The following is a 21,087-nucleotide window of genomic DNA, read 5'->3' as shown; positions in this document are numbered from 1 at the left end:
TGGTTAAGCCACCACAGCTGAATGGTGACCTCATGACTTAGAGAAAGTTTGGTTAAAATGTGCTCCAAATGAATTTTGGTTTCATTTTTAAAAATGCTTTTTAAAAGAATTACTTCAGTTTGTTTATATATTTACAAATACCAATCTATTCTTTGTAATGCATAGTAGTAAATGTTGCTTTAAAAAGCAACATTTTTTTGCTTTTTTAAAAAAAAAAAGCAAAACAGAACAATGCAAAGATTTGAAACATTTCCATGGAGTGCACATTCAGATTAAAGGAAATGCTAGTATAACTTTGAAATGCATGCATCATTTTAAAACAAGAATACACTATTTATTTATTTAGGTTCTTGTTTTGCTTTGTTTGATCTAGTTTAATCTTTAACGTTTGACACAGAGCTTTTTTGGCTGTATCATTGTTTCAGTGCATGGTACATGTACATGTACATCCATGTGAATCTCTGACACTGGAATGCATTTTAATAACTACATTGCTTAGTTGACTGATATAAAAATTCCCAACTAAATGAGTAGTCATGCATGATTTAGTTTTTGGTAAAGTTAATTTCACTATATGTTTTGGTTCATTTTTGGTCTTAAAATTTCAACAGAAATAAAAGATGATGTTTTAATTATATCAACAGTCCAAATTGATAATTTAGGAGATAATAATGTAACACTGAGTAGTGATCTAAATCAGTGCCACCATAAAATAGGAGATCGTGGGTGGAGAAAGAGCAGACACTGAGAAGGAATAGCGTAGCTGTGCCGACTTTTGTTCAACTGTGTAACGTCCCAGCCCCTCATAAGAAGAAGCCCTCAAAAAAAAACAAAAAACGAAGAAACACAGCGCCACCACTGGAACATCCCCAGCAAATAACCAATCTCACATGAAACCATATTAATTGAAAAGAAAAAAATAAATCATCTTACAATAACATGAAATAATATGAGTAGATGTTTCAATTTCCCTTCAAATAAATATATAGGTAAGTTTGACCTCTTTCTTCATGAAAAAAGAAGCAGGGCATTCAATAATGCGTCATTGATCACATGACCGCAGTGTTTACTGTGATAAATCAACCAAACTTCCCTTTCCACGTCCCGCCCATGTTCCCCAGGTGATTGGTCAGATGGCCTCATGAAGTGTTTTCATTGGGCAGTTAGTGCTGTCAATCACATGACTCTTAACACGTTTGACTGCTCGGAGTTCATCGTTATGGGCTTAACTCATATCTAAAAGAAGTATGTATTTTTTAACAACTGTTCTGTTTTTATTTGTTTATAAACCGTTTAGAAAGATGTCAATTTGTCCAAACAACAACTTTGTGTTGATGTCATGGTTATTTGTGCGGGCTTTTCGATTTATTTGACGTTGTGTGTTAAAACCTTTGTGTAAGTACTCTTGGAGAGCTGTAAAAGTTCGTTTATGTGCGTTTTTTCCCTCTTATTTCAGAGTAACCCCTGTAGGGCTGTAAAACTATTACTTGTGTTACATTTTAACTTGATTCGCGTTACCTTAAGTTAGCTATTGGAGAACAATTTTGTTGAACGTTTGAGTTGTGCTAGCTTTCTGTGTCAACAACATTTTCAATACGCAACACATTATTTGTGTTTTATCCCGCTAGCTATAAGGACATGTGTCCTTATTATGTTTTATTTGTCAGAAATATGTTTTTTTTGTTTTTGTTTTTTTTTAAGAATTTTCTGTCAGTAGAGTGTTTACTCTGCTTTAGCCTTGTCATTTTTCTCAGAGGAGTGTTCAAACACTCTGGGGAGTAGTGGCAGGACAAGCTAAGACTTAGGTTAATAGCTAAAATCATGTTACATATTCCGTTTTTTGGCTTTTGTTGAATTTAAATAAATGTAAACACAATGTTTCAATGTCACTGGCAAGGACACGTTTTGTATTTTCTGTTGCCCTCATGATGATATTCTATTTCTTGCAAAGATTTGAGAAATTAATCTGTGATAATAGGTGAGATTGTAAAAAAGTTGAAGTATTTTTAGTTTTAGACATCATTTTGAATATTGGTATTCTCAATCAAGTCACAGGTGAAGTGAATAACACTGATTCTATGTTGGTGGGATAGTAAAGATTTTTGATACCAATAAAAATAAGGATATGGGTAATTTAAATGGTTATAGAGCTGGATCTTAGCATCTATGATTATTCAGCTCTTGTGAGGTGTTCCTAGTCTACACAGTGGTCAGTATGCATCTAAAATGGATGAAGAAATTAAAAGTGGTTCAGAGTGAAGGAGGCCTGCATGGCCAGATCCAACAGACAAATGGCTGTAGCTGAATTAGTTGGAGACATCTGTCAACTGCTTCTTGATTGTTGTGCCCTCTTCCAGTAGAATAAAATGGCCATGAAGTTATCCTGCTGACTTGGCTTCAAAATTCGCGGGGCGTCAATCCAGTTGAGCGTTAGCAGTGGAATGTACTGGACAAACATCTCTGACCTGATGAGGCCTCATATTGCACCTTTCAGGACTTAAAAGATTTGTTGCTAATAATACGTTGCAAGGTACCACAACAATCTATGAGGCTTGTGGTCATAATTTTATGTCCTGGCAGTGTGCACTATGCATTCTGATGTTTTTCCAAATCATCACTTAGCGAATGGGGAAGATGCAGTAGCTAATATTTAAATTACTTGAACTATTTAGCATAAAGTCATGCAGCCATGCCCTCTGTTATTCAGTATTATGACATTTATGACTTTTTACATAATTACTAGTCCAGAAATAGTTTTCTTCCTAGAACTGGATTATGCTTTAATCGTCTAACCATGAATTATGGTTTATCTGTCTTATGTCCATACAAGAGCATGGTGGAAGCAATTGTGACAATATTTTGTTCCATACTAATTGTGATTCTCTGACTCAGCAGACTGGATATGACTTGGTGACTCGCTCAGGGAGCGACAGGAGGGGCCATGGCGGTCGGAGAGAGCCAGCTTCAGAGGATTATCCGAGATCTGCATGGTACGTCACCGTTATGTTTTTATGTGTATGTGTATGTGTGCGTTTGTTTGTAATACCTTGTGGGGACTATTTTCCTGACATACTACATGGTGGGGACCCTGTGCTCCTTGTGGGGACCAAAGTCTGGTCCCCGCAAGGGGAAACGCAGTTTTTGGGTCAGGGGTCAGATTTAGAACTAAGGTGTGAATTGAGTTTTGGTAAGGGGTAGGGTTAGGTTTAGATATGTAATGGTTAGGGTAAAGTTTAGGCTATAGAAATGAATGGAAGTCAATGGAAAGTCCCCACATAGATAGCCACACAAACATGTGTGTTTGTTTTATAGCATTTCTCACCTTGCAAGACTTGTATTTCCAACAAACACTACACTGTGAGGACCCGGTGCTCCTTATGGGGCCCTAGGTCCAGGCCCTGTAAAAATAAGGACTGTTTTGGGGTTACTGATTAGGTTTAGGACTAAGGTGCGAAATGAGTTTAGGTTGCACTTAGTGCTGGGCATCTAATGATTAAGGGTTGTTTAGTTTCTGGGTTTCTAATGAAACCCAGAAACTTTCATTTAGTTATAGAAATAAATGGAAGTCAATGCAAAGTCAGTGCAAAGTCCTTGTGAAGATAGAAAGATGTTATGTCTGTGTGTTCTCCTTTATGGGCTGCATGTGGTTGTCGACTAAAACAAGAAGGAAGAAGAAATGTGCTACAGCTATAGATCCATAAACATGCTTTGAAATTTAGGAAAGCGACCATCCGAGTCCTTATTTGTATAGTTAGCCTATTTTGGAAGCTTCTAACAGCATGCAGCTAGAAGGAGAACGTGTGCCAGAGATGCACTCACCTCGAGTTTCTTTCCAGTTTTTGAGGTTGATACAAGGCAGGCTTATTAAGTGTACAATTTTATATGTAAACTGTCACTGTCGGTCCATTTTCTTCTCTTCTGATATATCTGTATGTGAACTTCAGATGCTGTTGCAGAGCTTGAAAAGGAGTACAAAGAAAGTGGGGAGCCAATCACAGATGACAGCGTCAATCTGCACAAATTCTCCTACAAACTGGAGTATCTGCTACAGGTGGGATTTTGCATGCATTGGTACTTCGGTTAATCAATGGAAAGTGCATAATTTATTTCTGAAAAGTAGATGACTATTAAAAGAATTTGAAGGAATGTTTGACATATTTTTCACAGTGCTAAGATAAATGTCAGGATGTTCTTGTCTATTTGTGAAAAAGTAGAATTTGAGCACCTTCTTCACATTGTTTTTTTCAGTTTGACCAAAAGGAGAAAACAACTTTTCTGGGCACCAAGAAGGACTACTGGGATTACTTCAACGACTGCCTGGCTAAGATCAAAGGAGCAAATGATGGCATCCGTTTTGTCAAATCCATTTCTGAGGTGCATCTGTTGTTTATAATTCAGACATTATTTTAGTTCATTAAATATATGAGACCATAACACGGCCATATGTTTAGGATTTATTTTCATGTAGCTTTAATTGGTTGCTCTTTTATGTTTTGGAAATAAATGTTATGTTAATTTTTATTGAAATGATGGTTATGTGTAAAATGATTCCTGTTTCCTTCTTCAGCTGAGGACATCTCTGGGAAAGGGACGAGCATTCATCCGCTACTCCCTCGTTCATCAGCGATTGGGTGACACGCTGCAGCAGTGCCTGATGAACCAGAGAGTCACCAGGTAGAACAACCACTGAATTTTCAGTTTTTGTTTTTACTTACAGTGATGTAACCAAACACACATCAATATTCAGTATTTTATGATTTTTACTTATAATGAGACTAAGGTAAATGCTTAAATGCTGTAAACCCCATTTTGCTTCCTCCTGCTTTAGTTATAGGAGTGAATCCAGATGTTTCAGACTTCTCTCAAACTTAGGTTCTTGTAGATTAAAATATAAGGCAACAGTTCTTTTTTTTTTATTTCTGGTTAATTTCTGCACAGGCTGCCTCAATCCAAGTCTTCACAATGAACTTAAATGTGGCTAATCATCTCAAGTGGAGATCTTGAGACTACAGATACAATAATTAGTTTGCTGTCTTTAAGCTGTTCATCATCCATCCAGGAGATCATTAATATTTTTTATATAATTCTGAAATATTGTTTCTCAATCTTCCACTCTGCCTCATCATTCAGACCTTAAATCTCTCCACAGTGACTGGTACTATGCAAGGAGCCCCTTCTTGAAGCCTCAACTCAGCTCTGACATAATTAATCATCTGTACGAGCTCAACGAGGTCCAGTTTGATGTGGCTTCCAGAGGTCATGACCTCGATGCTTCTTGGCCAACATTTGCAAGGTATTAAAGCAGACAAACCCTGAAATCACAATACAAATCACACGACATGCTTTTGTTTTTATGGTGCCGTTTACCAGTATTTACCATTAGCAAAGTTTGAGAGAGAGAGTTTAGTTGGAACATTTTAATTAAAATACTTATTGTCTTGTAAATAAAGCTGATCTCACGAAAACAAACTAGAAACGACCACAAAACTGCCGTAGTGATATTTTACTGTAAAAGACTTGCTTATTTTCCAAACAGGAGGACAGTGGGAAGTGCAAATTCACCTGGTCACATGTGGAAACCACCAAGTCGTAGTTCCAGTATTAATAGTCTGGCCAGTTCCTATTCCCAGGTAATTAACATTTGCAACTAATAATAATCTCACATTAAATCTATTTAAATATATTAATTACTGCCTCGCTTATTTTTCTCCATTTCTACCATGTAGCAAGTGCTTGAGTGTGCCTCCAGCCCAGACTATGGGCACAGTTTGCTGAACGATCTGAATGATTCACTGCCTGCCTGCATGGAAGATAGCAACACAGTTGAAAACCTTCGCCTGGAGCTGGATCAGTCAGAGCTAAAGCAGAGAAATCTCCTTGATAAGGTTCAGCAGCTTGGCGAGGAGTCTGGCGAGTTGAAAGGAGTGATTGAAGAGCTTCAGAGGCAGCTTGATGTGTCGCTCGCTGCTCAAGAAGGACACCGAGGCTTGCAGGAAGAACTCGGAGTCCTGCAGGGGCGAGACGTTGTCCTAACCAGACAGGTGGAAGCACTCAGGGCTGAGGAAAAAGCCAAGGAAACTCAGCTTGTCTCGCTTCAAGAAAAGCTGGCAGCTGCTGAGCAAAAGAACATGGAGCTTATGGCGAAGTTGGATGGGTTTCTAGATGAGAAAGGCCAGCAGGCTGCCAGTCATTTTGATTCAGCGCTTAAGATTCATGAGCTGTTGGACAAATTGAAAGAGGCAGAGAAAGTGAAGATGGAGGCTGAAGGTAAGATGGTGGAAAACAGGAGGCAGGTAGAAAGACTGGAGGAAGAAGTACGAGTTAATGAGATGAAGTCCAAGGAGAATGAAACAAAACTTGAGGCGTTGCTTACATCTTCGTCTGAGGAGAAGGCCAAGTTGAATGCAAAAGTGGAGGAGCAGTTCAGTACTCTGGAAAAGCTCCAGTTGAACCTGGCACTGAGAGAAAAGGAGGCAAGCAGTCTACAAAGACAGCTGCAGGATGTCCAAAAATCTCTAGAGGAGAAAGAGCGAGAGTTAGAGGAGGTGAAGAGGGGGGCAAAGCAAGAAATGGAAGTGATGCAGAAGAATATTGACGACTTGAAGGAGTTTTTAGAGGGAAAGGTTGCTGAAATTACTGTACAGCTTACAAACAGAGAAGCAGAATTAAGCTCCAGCAGTGAGACACTACAGAAGCTTGAATCCAAGAACCAAATACTGACCACAGAAAGGGACGAACTGAACACTAGCCTCGATCAGCACAAGGCTAAGCTCAATGAACAGGCTGCCAAGATAGAAGACTACCAGACGCAGTGCGCCAGTTTACAGGAATTAAAAGAGAAGCTGCAGGCCACAGTGAGTAGAAACGAGGAGCAGCAAAATGAGATGACGGAGCACAGAGCAGCGCTGGAGGCTGAACTAGCAGCTCTAAGAGCTTCAGAGAAACAGCTCAGAGGCCAGATGGATGATGCCAAGATGACGGTGGATGAAAAGGAGAAAGTGCTGCGTGAGGAGAACCGCGGTCTGGATGAGAGTCTGCAGCGAGCCACAATGGCTGTGAAACAATCGGAGGTGACTTCGAAGCGGCTAGAGCAGGAGAACCAGACTCTGAGAGAGGAGCTGGATGATTTGAAAGAAACTCTTAGTCGCACAGAGACGGAGTTGAAGAACGCCCGCATTCACATCGAAGAACACAAAAAAAACCTAGAGGCTTCAAACACCAAATTAGTCAGCCTGCAAGAGCAGCTGAGTGCGAAAGAAGAACAGCTGGAGAATAAAGAGAAAGAAGTTGTTAAGTTGATGTCAACATTACAGGAGTTGGAGGCTAAGGAGAAGGAGAATGAGATGGCCAAAGCCAACGCAGAAGCAACTTGTGCCAAACAAGCTGAACTGATTGAAAGGGTAACATCCGAGAAACGGGCAATAGAGACGTTACAGCTAGAAAGGAGCTCAGTCCAAGCAAAGGAGAACCAGGAAGTTACTGCCCAGCTTACTGTGGTTGAGGGCCAGTTGGACGTTAGCATGAAAGAGGTCTCTAGACTCCAGGGAGAGATCCTGGACCTGAAGGTGCAGGTGCAGAGATCTGAGGAGGAAAAGCTGAAATCCCATGCACAGCTCGAGGTTACAGAGGCCCAAAGAGACGAGCTGAGGTCTCTTACTGAGCAGCTTAAATCCCAAGTTGAGGCACTCAACCAGAAGCACGTAGCCGAACTCCTGGAGTGCAAAAAGAAAGAGGAGACTCTGGTTCAACAGCGCGATCGAGAAGCAGCGGCCCACGCCGAACTTGCCGTTTCTTCCTCTGCCGTCCGAGAAGAGCTGGCTGCTCTCAAAGCTGAAAACAACAAGCTGGCTTTAGAGAACACAGAGATCCGTGAGGGTTTGCACAGAGCAAACACCGAGATGGCAGAACTGGGGATGTCCATCTGCAAGCTGAATGCGGAAAGGGAAGAAGCCAGCGAACACTTGGCAGGGGACGCTGCCAAGATCGAAGAGTTGGAGAAGGAGGTGGAGCGGATCGAGGAGTGCATGAACGCCCTGCGGCAGGAGAACAACAGTTTGCGAGAGGAGCTGACGCAGAAGGAATCCCTCCCTAGGGCCATTACAGAGCTCCAGGAAGAGCTGGAAAAAGCCAAGAACCAAGTGAACAGCGTAAAGGAATGCTACCAAGAGGAGATGGATGCTGTGAAGTTTCAAATGAGCTCTGAGACCATGAGTCATCAGGCTCAAATAAAGGTGAGTTTAACCTGTAGCATCTTTAACATTTTTGTCCTATGTTCTCGAGAGCAACACGCCACTCTGGTTGCAGATTCCCACGCTAGACCTTTGTAACACACGAACATGATTTGATGAAAACCATTCTACTGTAACTGGTTGAAAGTTGGAGCTAGAGCTCAACCTCACCTGAACCATGCACCTTCTTCCACATTTCCACTGAAAGCAGGCTGCTTTCTGGTTTTTACCCAACGCTGGCTTTCTTCTTGCCGCTCCTCCTCTTTTCTTACCCGAGCTATGGATGCTTGTGGCTCCTACAGAGTTAACTGGTTTCTTCTCTACCTAATTTTTCCCTGCCTGCTCTGTCATTTCCATTAATGTCTCAGTAAATTTAGAGTTGCAACAAACTTTTTTTCTGTTTTTCCATGCAGGGTTAAATACTTGTCTGAGGTTCCACGTTAACTTTGGATTGCCATGTTGATTCTTTTTAATTTGGAGCAATTTCTGGATTAAACAACACATATACACAAAGTTTCTAATCGGGTTCTCCTGTGCTTTGTGTTTAGTTCTAATTATCTTTGGATTCTAAGCATGATGAATTGTTTTTAATTAGTGGAGGTGTTTTGAATTGTTAATAGCCCTTTCCCATTTATAGCCTTTGGAGAAAGTAAGATTAATTATTTAATCCTCTTTTCTGGTAAATTCACAGCAGTATTTAGCTTAGATGAGAGAAATTACCTCTCTTCATCTTTGCCTTCGTGTTGCGTCTTCTTTGAACAAGGAATTAAGTTGCACAAAATGCTCCACAGAGGCTTTGGGAGATCGTTAGAAAATAAGTAAATGCATAAATAAATTTATTGACAGAAAGTTTCACTTGGTTAAGAATAAATGTCAGTTCTGTTAAGCCAGGTAGGAAGGCGTCAATGGAAACAAACGTAAAATGTTTTTCATTTGACTTTTGGTGGAATTGCTTTCTCGTAGCATCAAACTTTTAGATTTGAAGTCTTTCCCTTCTTTTTTGTTATTGCAGGCTGCGACTGAAAATCTGGAGAAGGTTTCAGCACAGCTGGAGGAGGAACAGAAGAACGTGTCCAGCTTGGAGGCAGAAGTGTCTGAACTCAAGGTTTCCATCTTTTTAGAAGTGAAAATAAATCTAGAATATGTTTATTCGTGGTTACTCTGTGAATGCTTTTTATGTCTCGTACCATCAACGATTGCTTTAGTTGACAGACACACATATGGCATATAATATCCAACAACTCTGATTATTTACTGGCTGCTCAACAGGAACGGTATATGATTATAGGCAAGTTAGAGGAATGTTGGTGTGTTTCTTTTTTTTTTTTTTTTCCACAGGTAATGAGACGTCTTGATTATGTAAGCATTTTATCTTCCTCTGATTGCAGAATGTTGGATGGATGCAAGATTTCTGTAGCCCTAATCAAGTGATTGGCTCTGTGAGATAATTCATCATGTTCGCTTGGTTTACCAGGCTTATAGACTTATGTTATAGAATTGAACTTTTAAAGGATGCTTATCTAAGTTTACAGTGATGTTAACATTCTCATGCCTTCTCGCAGCTAGGAAAACGCTGAAAGCTTTTTCTGCTTTGTTCATGTAAGCACAAACTTAGATTAAGCTAGGTGTCTCATCATTGTTTTCTGCTTATCTTTTCATAACGTGTACGAAAGGCTGCGAATGAGAAATACTTGCAGCTAATTGGCGAGAAAGATGCTTACATCACGCAGGCGGAGGCCACCATCCGCGAGAACGAAGGCAAAATTCAGCAACTCGGCAGCTCTACGGCCAGGTGCGGCTGCCATGCCCCCTCAGTGGGTGTAAATGTATGCTTTCATGGTAAAATTATAACTAACTTTCTTGTTTCTGCAGCATCGAAGAGGCACATTTGTCTATGCAAACTCTGTGTGAGGAACTGAAGCAGAAACTTGAAGCAACAGAGGCTGAGAAACAAAGTCAGTATCTGACAATGTCGGCAGAGATTGAAGACCTCAACAGCACAAAGATCAACCTGGAAGAGAGGCTCATTGAGCTTATTAAGTGAGACTTTTCTCTTTAACCGTTCTGGAAATAATTGCCCTGTTTGAATTGATCTTTTTCTGTTGCCTGGTTACACCGTTTGTCCAAAGTGGTTCATCCGTTTAGAGCAACGGATCTCCAGCTCCAGCTCTCGACAGCCGCTGTCCTGCAGCTCTTCCTGCATCGTGGCACAATTATAGAGTGAAGATTTATCTTTATTACTCTCTCTATACAAGTTGACAAGATGAAATTAAGTCCTGTTTTATTATATTATAATTCAGCCTAATTTTTATTAGAAAAAACCCCCAATATGTATTAATAAACTCTGGCATGCGAATACATGAGATTATCGCCAAGTTGCTAATTTCTGTCTCTAGTCCCATTGGCAAGTTGATGTTAAAACACATAAAACAAGAATTAAAAATAACAAAATAACACTACAATAACCGCCAAAGAATTTTACCAACTTTATTATTTTATGCCAATAAAACATGCAGGTGGTATGTCTGCTGCTGGGTTGAGTCATAATAGATTAGATCATTCATTCTACTTATCAAAAGGGTGTTCAAATACTTTCCCCAGCTAGAAAAAATTAGGACACATGTTGGGTGGAAAAACTCCAGACTACCCCTGACTGTGACCTGAGCCATCAGATTCATTGCAGTTCATTTGTAAGCTGAATGTTGTTCATCTCCACGGATGAGCTGGCTCTGAGCAGCAGAAAGTGTTGTAATGTTTTACTTATTGTGATTTGGTGAGACAGACGGTGAGAGCCCATGCACGGAGAAAAACAACGAGAGATGTAACCAAAGGTTTATTCCTTAGGTGCACCTCTTGGATTCTTGAAAATAAGTTTGCGTTTACAGTAAAGTCAACAGGAAAGTAATCGTTTACAGGAAAGTAATCTGTTGGCACTATATTTAATTAACGTGTTCTACTAAATCCACCTTTTCCAGCTTTTAAAGCTCTTGTTCGTCGCTAGTTTTTTATATTATTGATCTCTGAAAATGCATTTTGTCTTTTTTTTTTCTTTTTTTTTTGTGAATTACGTCAGGGACAAAGATGCTCTGTGGCAGAAGTCGGATGCTCTGGAGTTTGAGCAGAAACTACGAGCCGAGGAGCGCTGGTGGTTGGTTGACAAGGAGGCCACACACTGCCTTGGCTGCAACGAGCAGTTCACCTGGTGGGTGCGCAGACATCACTGCAGGTGGGTTAGAGACGAGCGTCGGAGCTACTTTGCTGCCGACTTCAACTTTACACTGGACACAGCATCACACATTCTGGTCTTTGCTTCCTATTTCTAGAGTTTGCGGCCGGATCTTCTGCTACGGCTGCAGCAACAACTTTGTCTTGACGAAACACAGTGGGAAGAAGGAGCGCTGCTGCAGCGACTGCTACGTGCAGCACAGTGCGGTGGAGGAGAAGTTCATAGAGCCAGAGATGAGTTCTTCAGCTAGAGCCGGACCTCAGCCTCCGCCTGAGCCCGCTCCCCCCAAGTCGCCTTCGAGCGCAGCAGGTGAGAGACGTGTTTCAAAGAGAAACGCTTCTCTGTATTTATTTATTAATGTCACAAATCTACAATGTTTAAATGGTTTTGTTTTTTGGTCACTGGTAACTCGGCTTGCCAGCTGGAAAGTTTTTGGCAGAAGTGAAAGGACTGACTGATAGAGGAACAAGGATTGAAACCTAAGTCATAGAAATTCAACTTAGTACATAAAAAAAAGGAAGGGAGTGACATTTGGATTGAAGCTTTTACTTTCTACCATTCGTTTTACAAAAACCAAACACTGTAATTTAATATTCCAGTAACGTTTGTGATTGTATCTAATGTTCAAAAACAGGAAACATTAATTCAAATGTGTTCATTCTATATCTTCTGTGTAGTTATTTGTACAGGTGTGAAGGAAACAAAGTCCAAAACAACTGAAACCCTCACATGTAAATATCACAACATATGCATTAAAATTTGCACAGATTCAGATGTTTTTGCCTATTTTGGTTTATTTTTAAAACACATAATTGACGGAAGAAAAAAGTAGGTATTTTTGACATGTACATATATTTTTGTTTTTTGACTTCTGGTTGGTTCTAGGTTACATTTTACAGGTTCACAAGTCCTTACCTTTACGTGAATAGGAAATTTTAGGACTAAAACCTTTATCCAGAGGCATATATTTACACCTAGATATTTGTCCAGTTTTTACCAGAGCTTGGCCGAATAAATGTCAACAAAAGAAAGTTCATTTTAGAATTGAGATTTCCAAAAATAATAAATGCAAAAGTGAAACATAAAAGCCATTCTGTTGTTAAAGCTGTTAAAGCAGGTAACCTTTAAGTAATCAAAGCCTTTTAGCAAGAAAAGAAAATAAATACTTATTGTAAGCCAATGAGTAACTCTGTTTTAATGTTATTTAATAATTTTGTTGCAAAGTATATAAATTAAACTTTCTCTTTGTACAAATTTGATCTTCCATCCAGACGTTTGGCACGTAGGTGACAAACTGTAAACTAAATTATATGTTCATAAATTCAGATTTAATCTTCTGTTTACACAAGGTGACGACTTTTAAAAAAAAAAAAATCTCTTTGCTCGGTTTATGCCTTACGCATGTCGAATTCATGACTTCTCCCCAGTCTCGGGCACCGGTATCAAATCTGATGATGGGGGCTATGACATCATCACAGAAGAGGAGGTGAACGGCGTCTACGACAGTGACAGCAACTCTCAGACCACAGGAGGCTCGCTGGAGGGAGAGCAAGACCGCCAGCAACCAGGAGCGCGTGAAATGTGAGCGTAGCAAATTACCATATATGTTGCAATAAGTACATGATCAAGTACATGAGTTTTTGATAAAATATTCAGTAATTTCACTGAAACCCAATACAGAACTGCACTGCATTCTGGGGGGTGTAGGCAGAGGAAAGGCTTTAGCTGCTCGACCTCTCACAGCCAGCTGAGCAAGGCTGATGGCATCAACTAACCTACTTGCTCTTTGGTTACCTAGCAACGACCTGTTGAGTAACTTGTGGTTACCTAGCAACAATCTGTTTCAGATTTTGCCACCGTTTCTCATAACTGCTTAAATATAAAAAAAAAAAAAAAAAAACACAACGGTGTGGACTGAAATGAGGGCAACAGCTTGTGAGGAAATTGTGGATAAAACAGGAAATGTCACTTCACCAGTTCGGCAGTATTTCAGATATTTAAATCAATATCAACTAATATGAAATGTTTGTATTGCGATGCACTTTTCAGCCATTTTGCCCAGGCCTTGGTGAAGCTGCCCTATAGTTTGGCAACTATTGTTGCCCCTAATGCAGCTGTATCTGGAAGGCCAGTGGGTCTTCCAGATGCCTGGACCCCACTGAGGGATCATCAAGAGTTTTCAAATAAAAATGCAGGATTGGTTTTTGCCGTCTCCCTTTTAGAAGCATGCTGTCTGTAGCACCGTGCAAGATAAAAGAAAAGCATCGGTTCAAAAAACATGTAATTCAATTGGATGCATTATAATTATTAACTTTAATTAGGATTAATGGAGAGTTTGACATTCAGGCAAGAAAGAAAACTGATTAAACAGTGATGGTTGGTAGATGCATGTGGCAAAATACAAAGTAACTTCTCCTCAGTATTTAACCAGACAGAAGCAAGCATGTTTCAAAAGAGGGCAACGAATGAGAAACGGGAGGAACGTAGCTTTATGTTGAGAGAGCTCTTATGATGCAGGTTGGTCGTTTGTTTTAGCCTTGGTACTAATGGCTGCTCTTTCAGTATATTTACCTTCTCTCTTCAGATAAGCCGTGCACTTCTGTTTGGTTTGCTTTAGGGTTTTATAATGCTGCTCATCAGATTTGGTCACATACAGCCTGCGGTCTTTCAGTATGCTTTCCTAAATTTCTAAATTGTGTTATTAAACATCTGACAAGCACAAAATGTAGTTGTTAAGATTTCAGCTGCAGAACTTCTCCTCTTTTCACTGGATTGCTTCTGTAATTTGGTCTTTATATCTTAACTGCGGATCTTTAGAGCTGCAATTTAATTACTGTTTGAAGTTGTTGTTTTTTTCTTTTACCGGGGATCAGCTTTTTATCTTTAAGCCTCCATGCAGAAGTAAGCTAAAACAAGGCATGTGGTGGTAGAAAGATTTGTTGTTGCTCGTATTAAGGGTTCAGTTTTGCCTCACACATCGCCGAAGAAAAGCGATTCTCGGGCATCAGAGAAATTTACAATCATGTATTGTTAATCGTGGACTATATGCATCTCTGCAAATGTATATAATGGGACAAAAGTTAATATAAGAATTGTGATTTATTGTGACGGCAATAAACACTAATTGATGAGTGTTTGAAAATCCCCAAACCTGAAAGTGTAGCTGAAATTGAGGATTTTGCTCTTTGTCCTTTTTTGAACAAGATTTAAAACTTGCCAAAAAAAATAAAAAAAAGTTAGGCAAATCGTTTTCTTACAAGCTGCAAGGAAAATTATTATATGGCCTAATCTAAATATGGCACAAAATAAAGGGAGGGAGATGCAACCAAAATCACCACCACTTTTGTGATCCGTCAACTTTTTCATCACCACACAGCTACCAAAAAAGGCATAGAGCTGCCTTTAGTCATGTGGGACTTGTTGCCGTTTCAACTCTTGCGTTACGAGTCTTTGTTGGCTTGAGGTTCTGGCAGCCATCTGTCAGCCTGGGTGGTGGGTAAGTATCGGCGCTAATTATTGTGCAGCTCCAGCACTGTTTCTTCTGGCACTGATGTTGGATGTCTGGAAGGCCTCAATTATCGATCAAAATGGAACCGGGTTGCTAAAACAAAGGGGAATGCACAATAAAGAAACTTAATAGGTCATGCTAAGCATGCATCCATAACTCATAGAGGAAAAATGTAGGGATTTCACAAAAACATAAAAAAAAGAGAGAAATGTATAATGGGAACAAATAGTATCTGTAACGCAGTCAAACTTTTGATAAAATTGCCCGTTTAACTCTTGTGGAGCCTACTGACCTGCTCAGCATACAGATTCACTTCCAGGTTAGATTTGACACAGGGATGTTTTTCTTTGTGCATCAGAGCTTTTATATGATGAAAATAAAGAAAAAAATTACCAGAAGAAAATTCCAGTATTATGAAAATAACATCATAATATTACGTTGTTCTCGAGATATTTTGACTTTATTCTTGTATTATCTTGACTTTATTTTTGTACTTCATTCTTATAATTTTATTCCTTTATTCTCATATTTTTATTTATCTGTTCTTAGTATATCCCTAATACTCTGTTTTGCTTTTAAGGTTCATAAATGTATATTAAATATTTCACATTAGCCATAACTGTACTACGACTCATTTTGAGTCCACATCCAAGCATCGGTCTATAAGTTCAAGCATGTAAGCACTTCAATTAGTAAAATACTGCATTCACATTCAAAGTTTGTCTCAATCAGCAGCACTCATTTAGATGAACTATTAATTTAGTTACTTCAAAGCCGACTGACTTTCTGAGTGAAAGAATTTATTAACAACCACCATAAAACTATTTGCTCAGTCCCGTTTAATTGAAACTGTCACACTTGCCGTCAGCCGCTCAGATGGAAATCTCAACCCAGCCAGGCCTGTGAGCTCTGCATGTCTAAGATCCCAGGCTGCTTCCTGCATGGATAAGTTTTGCTTTGACTTGATTTATGATCCGATGAGGTCATTCAAAGAGAAAAAGTGTGAAACATCGGCGTAAAATCTCAGACAGCTGGCTCGAGTTAATGTGACCTAACCAGCAGAATTACACTTTGCAAAATGATACATCATCGAGCCAGGTCTCGGTTGGCTATCTGCCACTTTTGGGCCTGGTGCCGACCCAGCATGCCGCCGGACCGGGGCTGAGCGGTGCAGATAAAACACGGCGCAGTTGGTTGGTTTTCCAGTCTGTTTGTTTGCTGCTTCCTGGTCTGGGTCAGATGAAGCCCACAGAGAGACACTGCAGCATTAATTATCTCCAAGAAGGTGGCTTTTAATTAGCGTTATCAACAATGCATCCTCTGTTTTATCAGGCTGAATCAAAACAAGCAGACTGTTCTCCATCACTGCCGTTTGCTCTCCTGTTGTAAGCAAGACGTCAGCCAGCTTGTTGCTTGTTTGATTACGAGAAGCCTCTGGAGAACATTAGGGATCTCGAGGGGGTTTTTAATATGCTTTCCTCTTTCTACAGCCTGCTGTGTTACATTGTAATTGGGAATCTTCTCTCTCGTTTTCACTTTACAAATAAAAATAGGCTGAATTTCGGGAAATGAGAAGTACTCGGTCGCAGTTCTCTTGTCTCACGTTGTAAACCGTTGGTATAGGAACTTCTTTCTGTGGAAGTATAGCTTCTCTAACCATTGCTAAACATTTATGGAACAAAGACGTGGTGTGTTCTCCACTTCATCCATGTAGTATTTTCATCACAATGTGCTTCGTGCTTGAAGCTACACAATCATATTTCCTTCTGATAATAGGAAGTTTCAACAAGCACCTGGTAACATGTGTCACTTTGAAGAGATGTGAGGAATAATTTGCAGAAATGAGAAATGGTTGACAAATTTTTATATTTCTTCATACTTAACACTATTTTGACTTTGTTGCCTCTCAGGTTTTGCATTTGTAGAATAATTACAGTAGCAGAATACATTGTTACACATTTAAATGTTTCATTTGATTTGTTCTGGGGTTTTTTTTTTATGATTTTCTATTTCAGGGTAGAATGACTAAGACAACCAGCAACTTCAGTGATTCACAAAATTAAGCACACAAATCTGAACTCGTTGTGGATTTTCATTTATCCACAAGAGATTAAAAATACACTGCTCAAAAAAATAAAGGGAACACTCAAATAACACATCCTAGATCTGAATGAATGAAATATTCTCATTGAATACTTTGTTCTGTACAAAGTTGAATGTGCTGACAACAAAATCACACAAAAATCATCAATGGAAATCAAATTTATTAACCAATGGAGGCCTGGATTTGGAGCCACACACAAAATTAAAGTGAAATGTTCCCATTATTTTTTTGAGCAGTATATATATGGTGGCTAAGATATACGGTTATTTCGGTAAATGTGTATATCGATATATTTGAGACTGTATGTACAATTTTGACCCTGTTGGAATGAAAGAAAATCCACAATAATTCCTGTGTTGCGCCAAGTTTTAGGTTTTGAAAAATCATAGCTTTGCTTAGTTTTTTTTGTCACTCCATTTAAAAAAAAATAGAGTTCAACAAAAGTATTCAAAGGCCAAAATGCTTTTCTGGCCTTTGAGAAGTATTGCCTATGGTTAGGCAAAAAAAAAAAAAAAAAATAATAATAAATGGTTAGTTTATGTACATTTTTGAAAAGCAAAAATAAATAGAACACACCTGTCTGCAAGAATGAAAGTAACTAAGCCTAAAGGTTATGTCTGTTATCTTCATGTTTAAATAAAAACCTAATTGCCCTAAAATATGCAAAAAATGTTCCAGCTGCTGATTAAGATGCACAGGCACCGATCTGTGGATTTATTCATTGTGCAATTTAAATTCATAGTCATGACGCTTATCCCTAAGTTATTTCTTTAAAACAGGCCGCTGATGGCAGCAGTGACTCGTGGCTGGAGGATGTAACGTTGCTCTATTTCTGTCCTCTCTTGGCAGTGGCCCCGGCGAGGTGGCCCCCGACGACGACAGCGTCCCCACCGTCCAGGACTCAGAGATTAACCTCCTCAGATCAGGAGACGTCACGTGTGTATTAACGTTTGACATGTTTCACACTTGAGTCATTGTGAAGTTACGTTTTGTTAACTGGTCTTAAAATTGTGAACTCTTGCAGACTCGCTGTCCCTCTCAGCGTCGAGGACATTTCCCAGTTTGGTGACGGCTCCAGGGAGCTCTTCATCAAGTCCAGCTGCTACAGCACCATTAACATAACCGTGGCAGATTGTGAGACAACCATCGGCTGGATGTTCTCCTCTGAGCCCAAGAGCATCTCTTTAGGCGTGGTTTACCGGGAGTCCAGTGACAGTGAAGTGGAGCAGGCGAAGGTAGACGTGTGCCTATCGTGCGGCGCTTTATCTTAGTGGGCGGCGGATTTGAGGAACCGCTCGTTTTACTCTGGCACGGGCCGTTGAAAAGTGCAGCACAGACGACTGAGCTGCGTTGACATCTCTCACACAGCAATCTTCTTCCAGCACAGAAAGAGCAATTGTCAGAGGCAGAGATGTTACATCATCTTTTAAGTGAATAAAACATTCTCTTCTATTGTTGGGAAGATTGAAAGGCAGCGAACTCACACAGGATCTTTTGAAAAATGGAAGTTATTTACAGAAGCTCCTGACTGAAAATGAGAGCAACTCCTACAAAGACCACAGTAATTTTGCTTTCAGAGGCGTGCGGGCTGAGGTAGAGAGAGTCAGACTGATGTGGACGATATGCATAAAGATTTCAGATGGTTTTAGAATTATTATTGATATTATTTCTCACTTTAACAAAGCCCCAAGCATCTCACTTGTTGGCAATATTTTCTGTGGTGTAACTTTATTATTCTAATTTGTTACAAAATTTTCAAGATGTAGTTGTTATTGTTATGCTTTGTAGGGGCATGTTTGGGAAAAATATTTGCCCACCACAACTGAGATTTGTGGCGTTTCTGTTCCGCTCTCAGGTTCTGATTCCTCTGACTCGCTGCAATTCCCATAAAGAGACAATTCAGGGACAAGTGAAAGCTCGGCACCCTGGCCTCTACACACTCATCTTTGACAACTCCTTCTCCAGGTATGAAGCTGGTGTCGACCCAAAAATATTTCTTATCGTGTAAACTGGAATGAAACATTTTATTTCTTTTTTTTTTTTTGGCCTGATCAAGATGTATAGCTCGTGTGATATTTCCTCATCCACCTGTCGCTATTCGACTCTAATATTTAGACTCTAACTTACTGTCCGTGTCCTGATGGACTGATGTGAGCCTTCTGTACTTGCTGCTGACCTCTTACATCGTGCAGTGTGACAGAAGTTGCTGTCATATTGTGACACATTCAAATCCTGTAGGATTTCTGAGCTCCTACACTGTGTCCCAGGCCGAGGTCACATCTGATACGACCAAAACATTTATCGTTCTGGGTGAAGTTAACATTTTAACAAACTCCATAATTATGTCTGTGATGGTTCAACAGAAATGGTGTTTTTTTTTTTTTTTTTGTTTTTTTTTCTGACCTCACACCAGATGAGATGCCTCGCTTTTCATACCACAGCAGCTAATTACCTTTTAAACAACAACAACTCCTTTTTTCCATCAGGTTTATCTCCAAGAAAGTTTTTTACCATCTGACCATGGAGAAGCCCGTAATCTATGATGGAAGTGATGGACCCTGAAGCTTTGTGACTCTTGCACAGGTGAACCTGCAGCTTCTGTGGCAACTAAAGGGAAACTGACAAGATACCAATGCAGTGACTTCATTTTATTTTCTTTTTATATTATAAACCAAGTATCTTCATACATTTTTATTCTTGAATTATTTTTTTGTTTTTTTGGGGTTGTTTTAAGGGTGGGCCTAGTAAGTCTTCAAAAAAAAAAAAAGGCTAAATGACTTTAAAGAAAATATCTATGCAAGTTTTTGGATGTTTTTCTTCATTTCACTCACCAAGTAAAACACAAACATTAGTTTGTTTAGGTATTGCTGTATTTCGTCTGTTTGATTTCAATGCACACTGTTATTATTTGTCTTTTCATGTTTTAACACTAGTGGCGCAATATCAGATCTAAAAAAATGCACAGAAAGATTTTAGCACGTAGATTTCCATAAGGTGGACTTTTTTATCGATAAATGAAGCTTTTATAATCAAATTGCACAAACCAGCACAAGTTCATACAATGATGTCATGTTGAAACAGTTTGTTTGGATGTTACATTTGCACTCTGTCACTGTGGGATCGAGCGGTGATGAGGGTTTGGGAAAAGCACAGTTTTTTTTTTTTTTTTTTTTTTTTTGCTTCACAACAAACCACGGAGCTTGCACTCTTTTTATGATTGTTATACATTTGTTCTCCAGTATCCCATTTATAGGGCCTCATAAACTTCAGATTTTCTGAAGTTTATGAGGTCATTAAAGTAACTTTACTGTGACTATCAGCTAAAAAGTTCCTACACCTTCAAAGTGCCTCTTTATCATCACTGCCATGGCTATGTGTTTTTAATTTTTATGTTTAAACATGACTCAAGTTTTTAAACTGTTTCCATTTGTCCCTTTCTGCTTTTTATTTAAAATTTCTGTGTTATTTCTGTCAGTTAAAGCGTGTTGTTTCCTCTCCAGACTTTGCGTGATGCAAAATAATTTAAATTTGTCCGAGCAGACCGTTAAGGAAGACAATCACTACTTCTTTTTTTTTTTTTTTTTTTTTGCACAACCCCACTCTACCCAGCGAACCAAGTTTGTAAAGAGCTGTTTCAATCAAGTATGTTCCGCGGAAGTTAGATTTTTGTTTCTATTTTTAAGGGTTGTGAAATGGTGTAAAATCCTATGCAAAGCCTCAACTACCTGCAAATCTTTTTTTTTTTCTCTAAATTTTAAATCAGTTAAGATTTAGATTTTCTTAATCAATAACTTGCAGAGATGAATTTTCTATTTTTCCTTTGTAAGTCTATTTTCAGAGCAATACAATTTTGCTTAAATCGTCTTAACAGCCGTGTGCGGGAAGCAAACAACTGTTAAAAAAAAATAAAATGTGTGATTATTGTCATCGTGTCTTTCATTAAATAATTGAAATTTGCTATATTCTATCATTTGATTGTTGTTTTTTGTCTAATAGTTTGATATACACCAAAAAGTTATTT

The 21,087-nt window shown here is 39.2% G+C and overlaps 1 protein-coding gene across 2 annotated transcripts; it reads left to right on the top strand.

Annotated features, from left to right (window-relative positions):
• Positions 1–1,151: 1,151 nt before the first annotated feature.
• On the top strand, positions 1,152–21,036 carry fyco1a (FYVE and coiled-coil domain autophagy adaptor 1a). 2 transcript variants are annotated; one of them, XM_014985340.2, is made up of 18 exons: positions 1,152–1,245; positions 2,896–2,990; positions 3,945–4,051; positions 4,249–4,374; positions 4,568–4,674; positions 5,150–5,293; positions 5,537–5,630; positions 5,727–8,231; positions 9,241–9,333; positions 9,902–10,020; positions 10,101–10,268; positions 11,302–11,454; positions 11,552–11,763; positions 12,882–13,035; positions 17,916–18,002; positions 18,091–18,301; positions 18,922–19,031; positions 19,553–21,036. In XM_014985340.2, exons 2-18 carry the CDS (start codon positions 2,942–2,944, stop codon positions 19,626–19,628), a joined length of 4,515 nt encoding a protein of 1,504 aa, XP_014840826.2. In that variant the 5' UTR covers positions 1,152–1,245; positions 2,896–2,941; the 3' UTR covers positions 19,629–21,036. The 2 variants fall into 2 exon arrangements, with proteins under 2 accessions (XP_014840826.2, XP_014840825.2); XM_014985339.2 differs by having other exon boundaries at positions 1,154–1,245; positions 2,893–2,990.
• The last annotated feature ends 51 nt before the right edge of the window (positions 21,037–21,087 follow it).

Source organism: Poecilia mexicana, unplaced genomic scaffold (assembly GCF_051168715.1).
Source record: "Poecilia mexicana isolate PSO_F unplaced genomic scaffold, ASM5116871v1 scaffold_4, whole genome shotgun sequence".
Lineage (NCBI taxonomy): Eukaryota > Metazoa > Chordata > Actinopteri > Cyprinodontiformes > Poeciliidae > Poecilia > Poecilia mexicana.
This window is presented reverse-complemented; position numbering and strand designations above follow the sequence as displayed.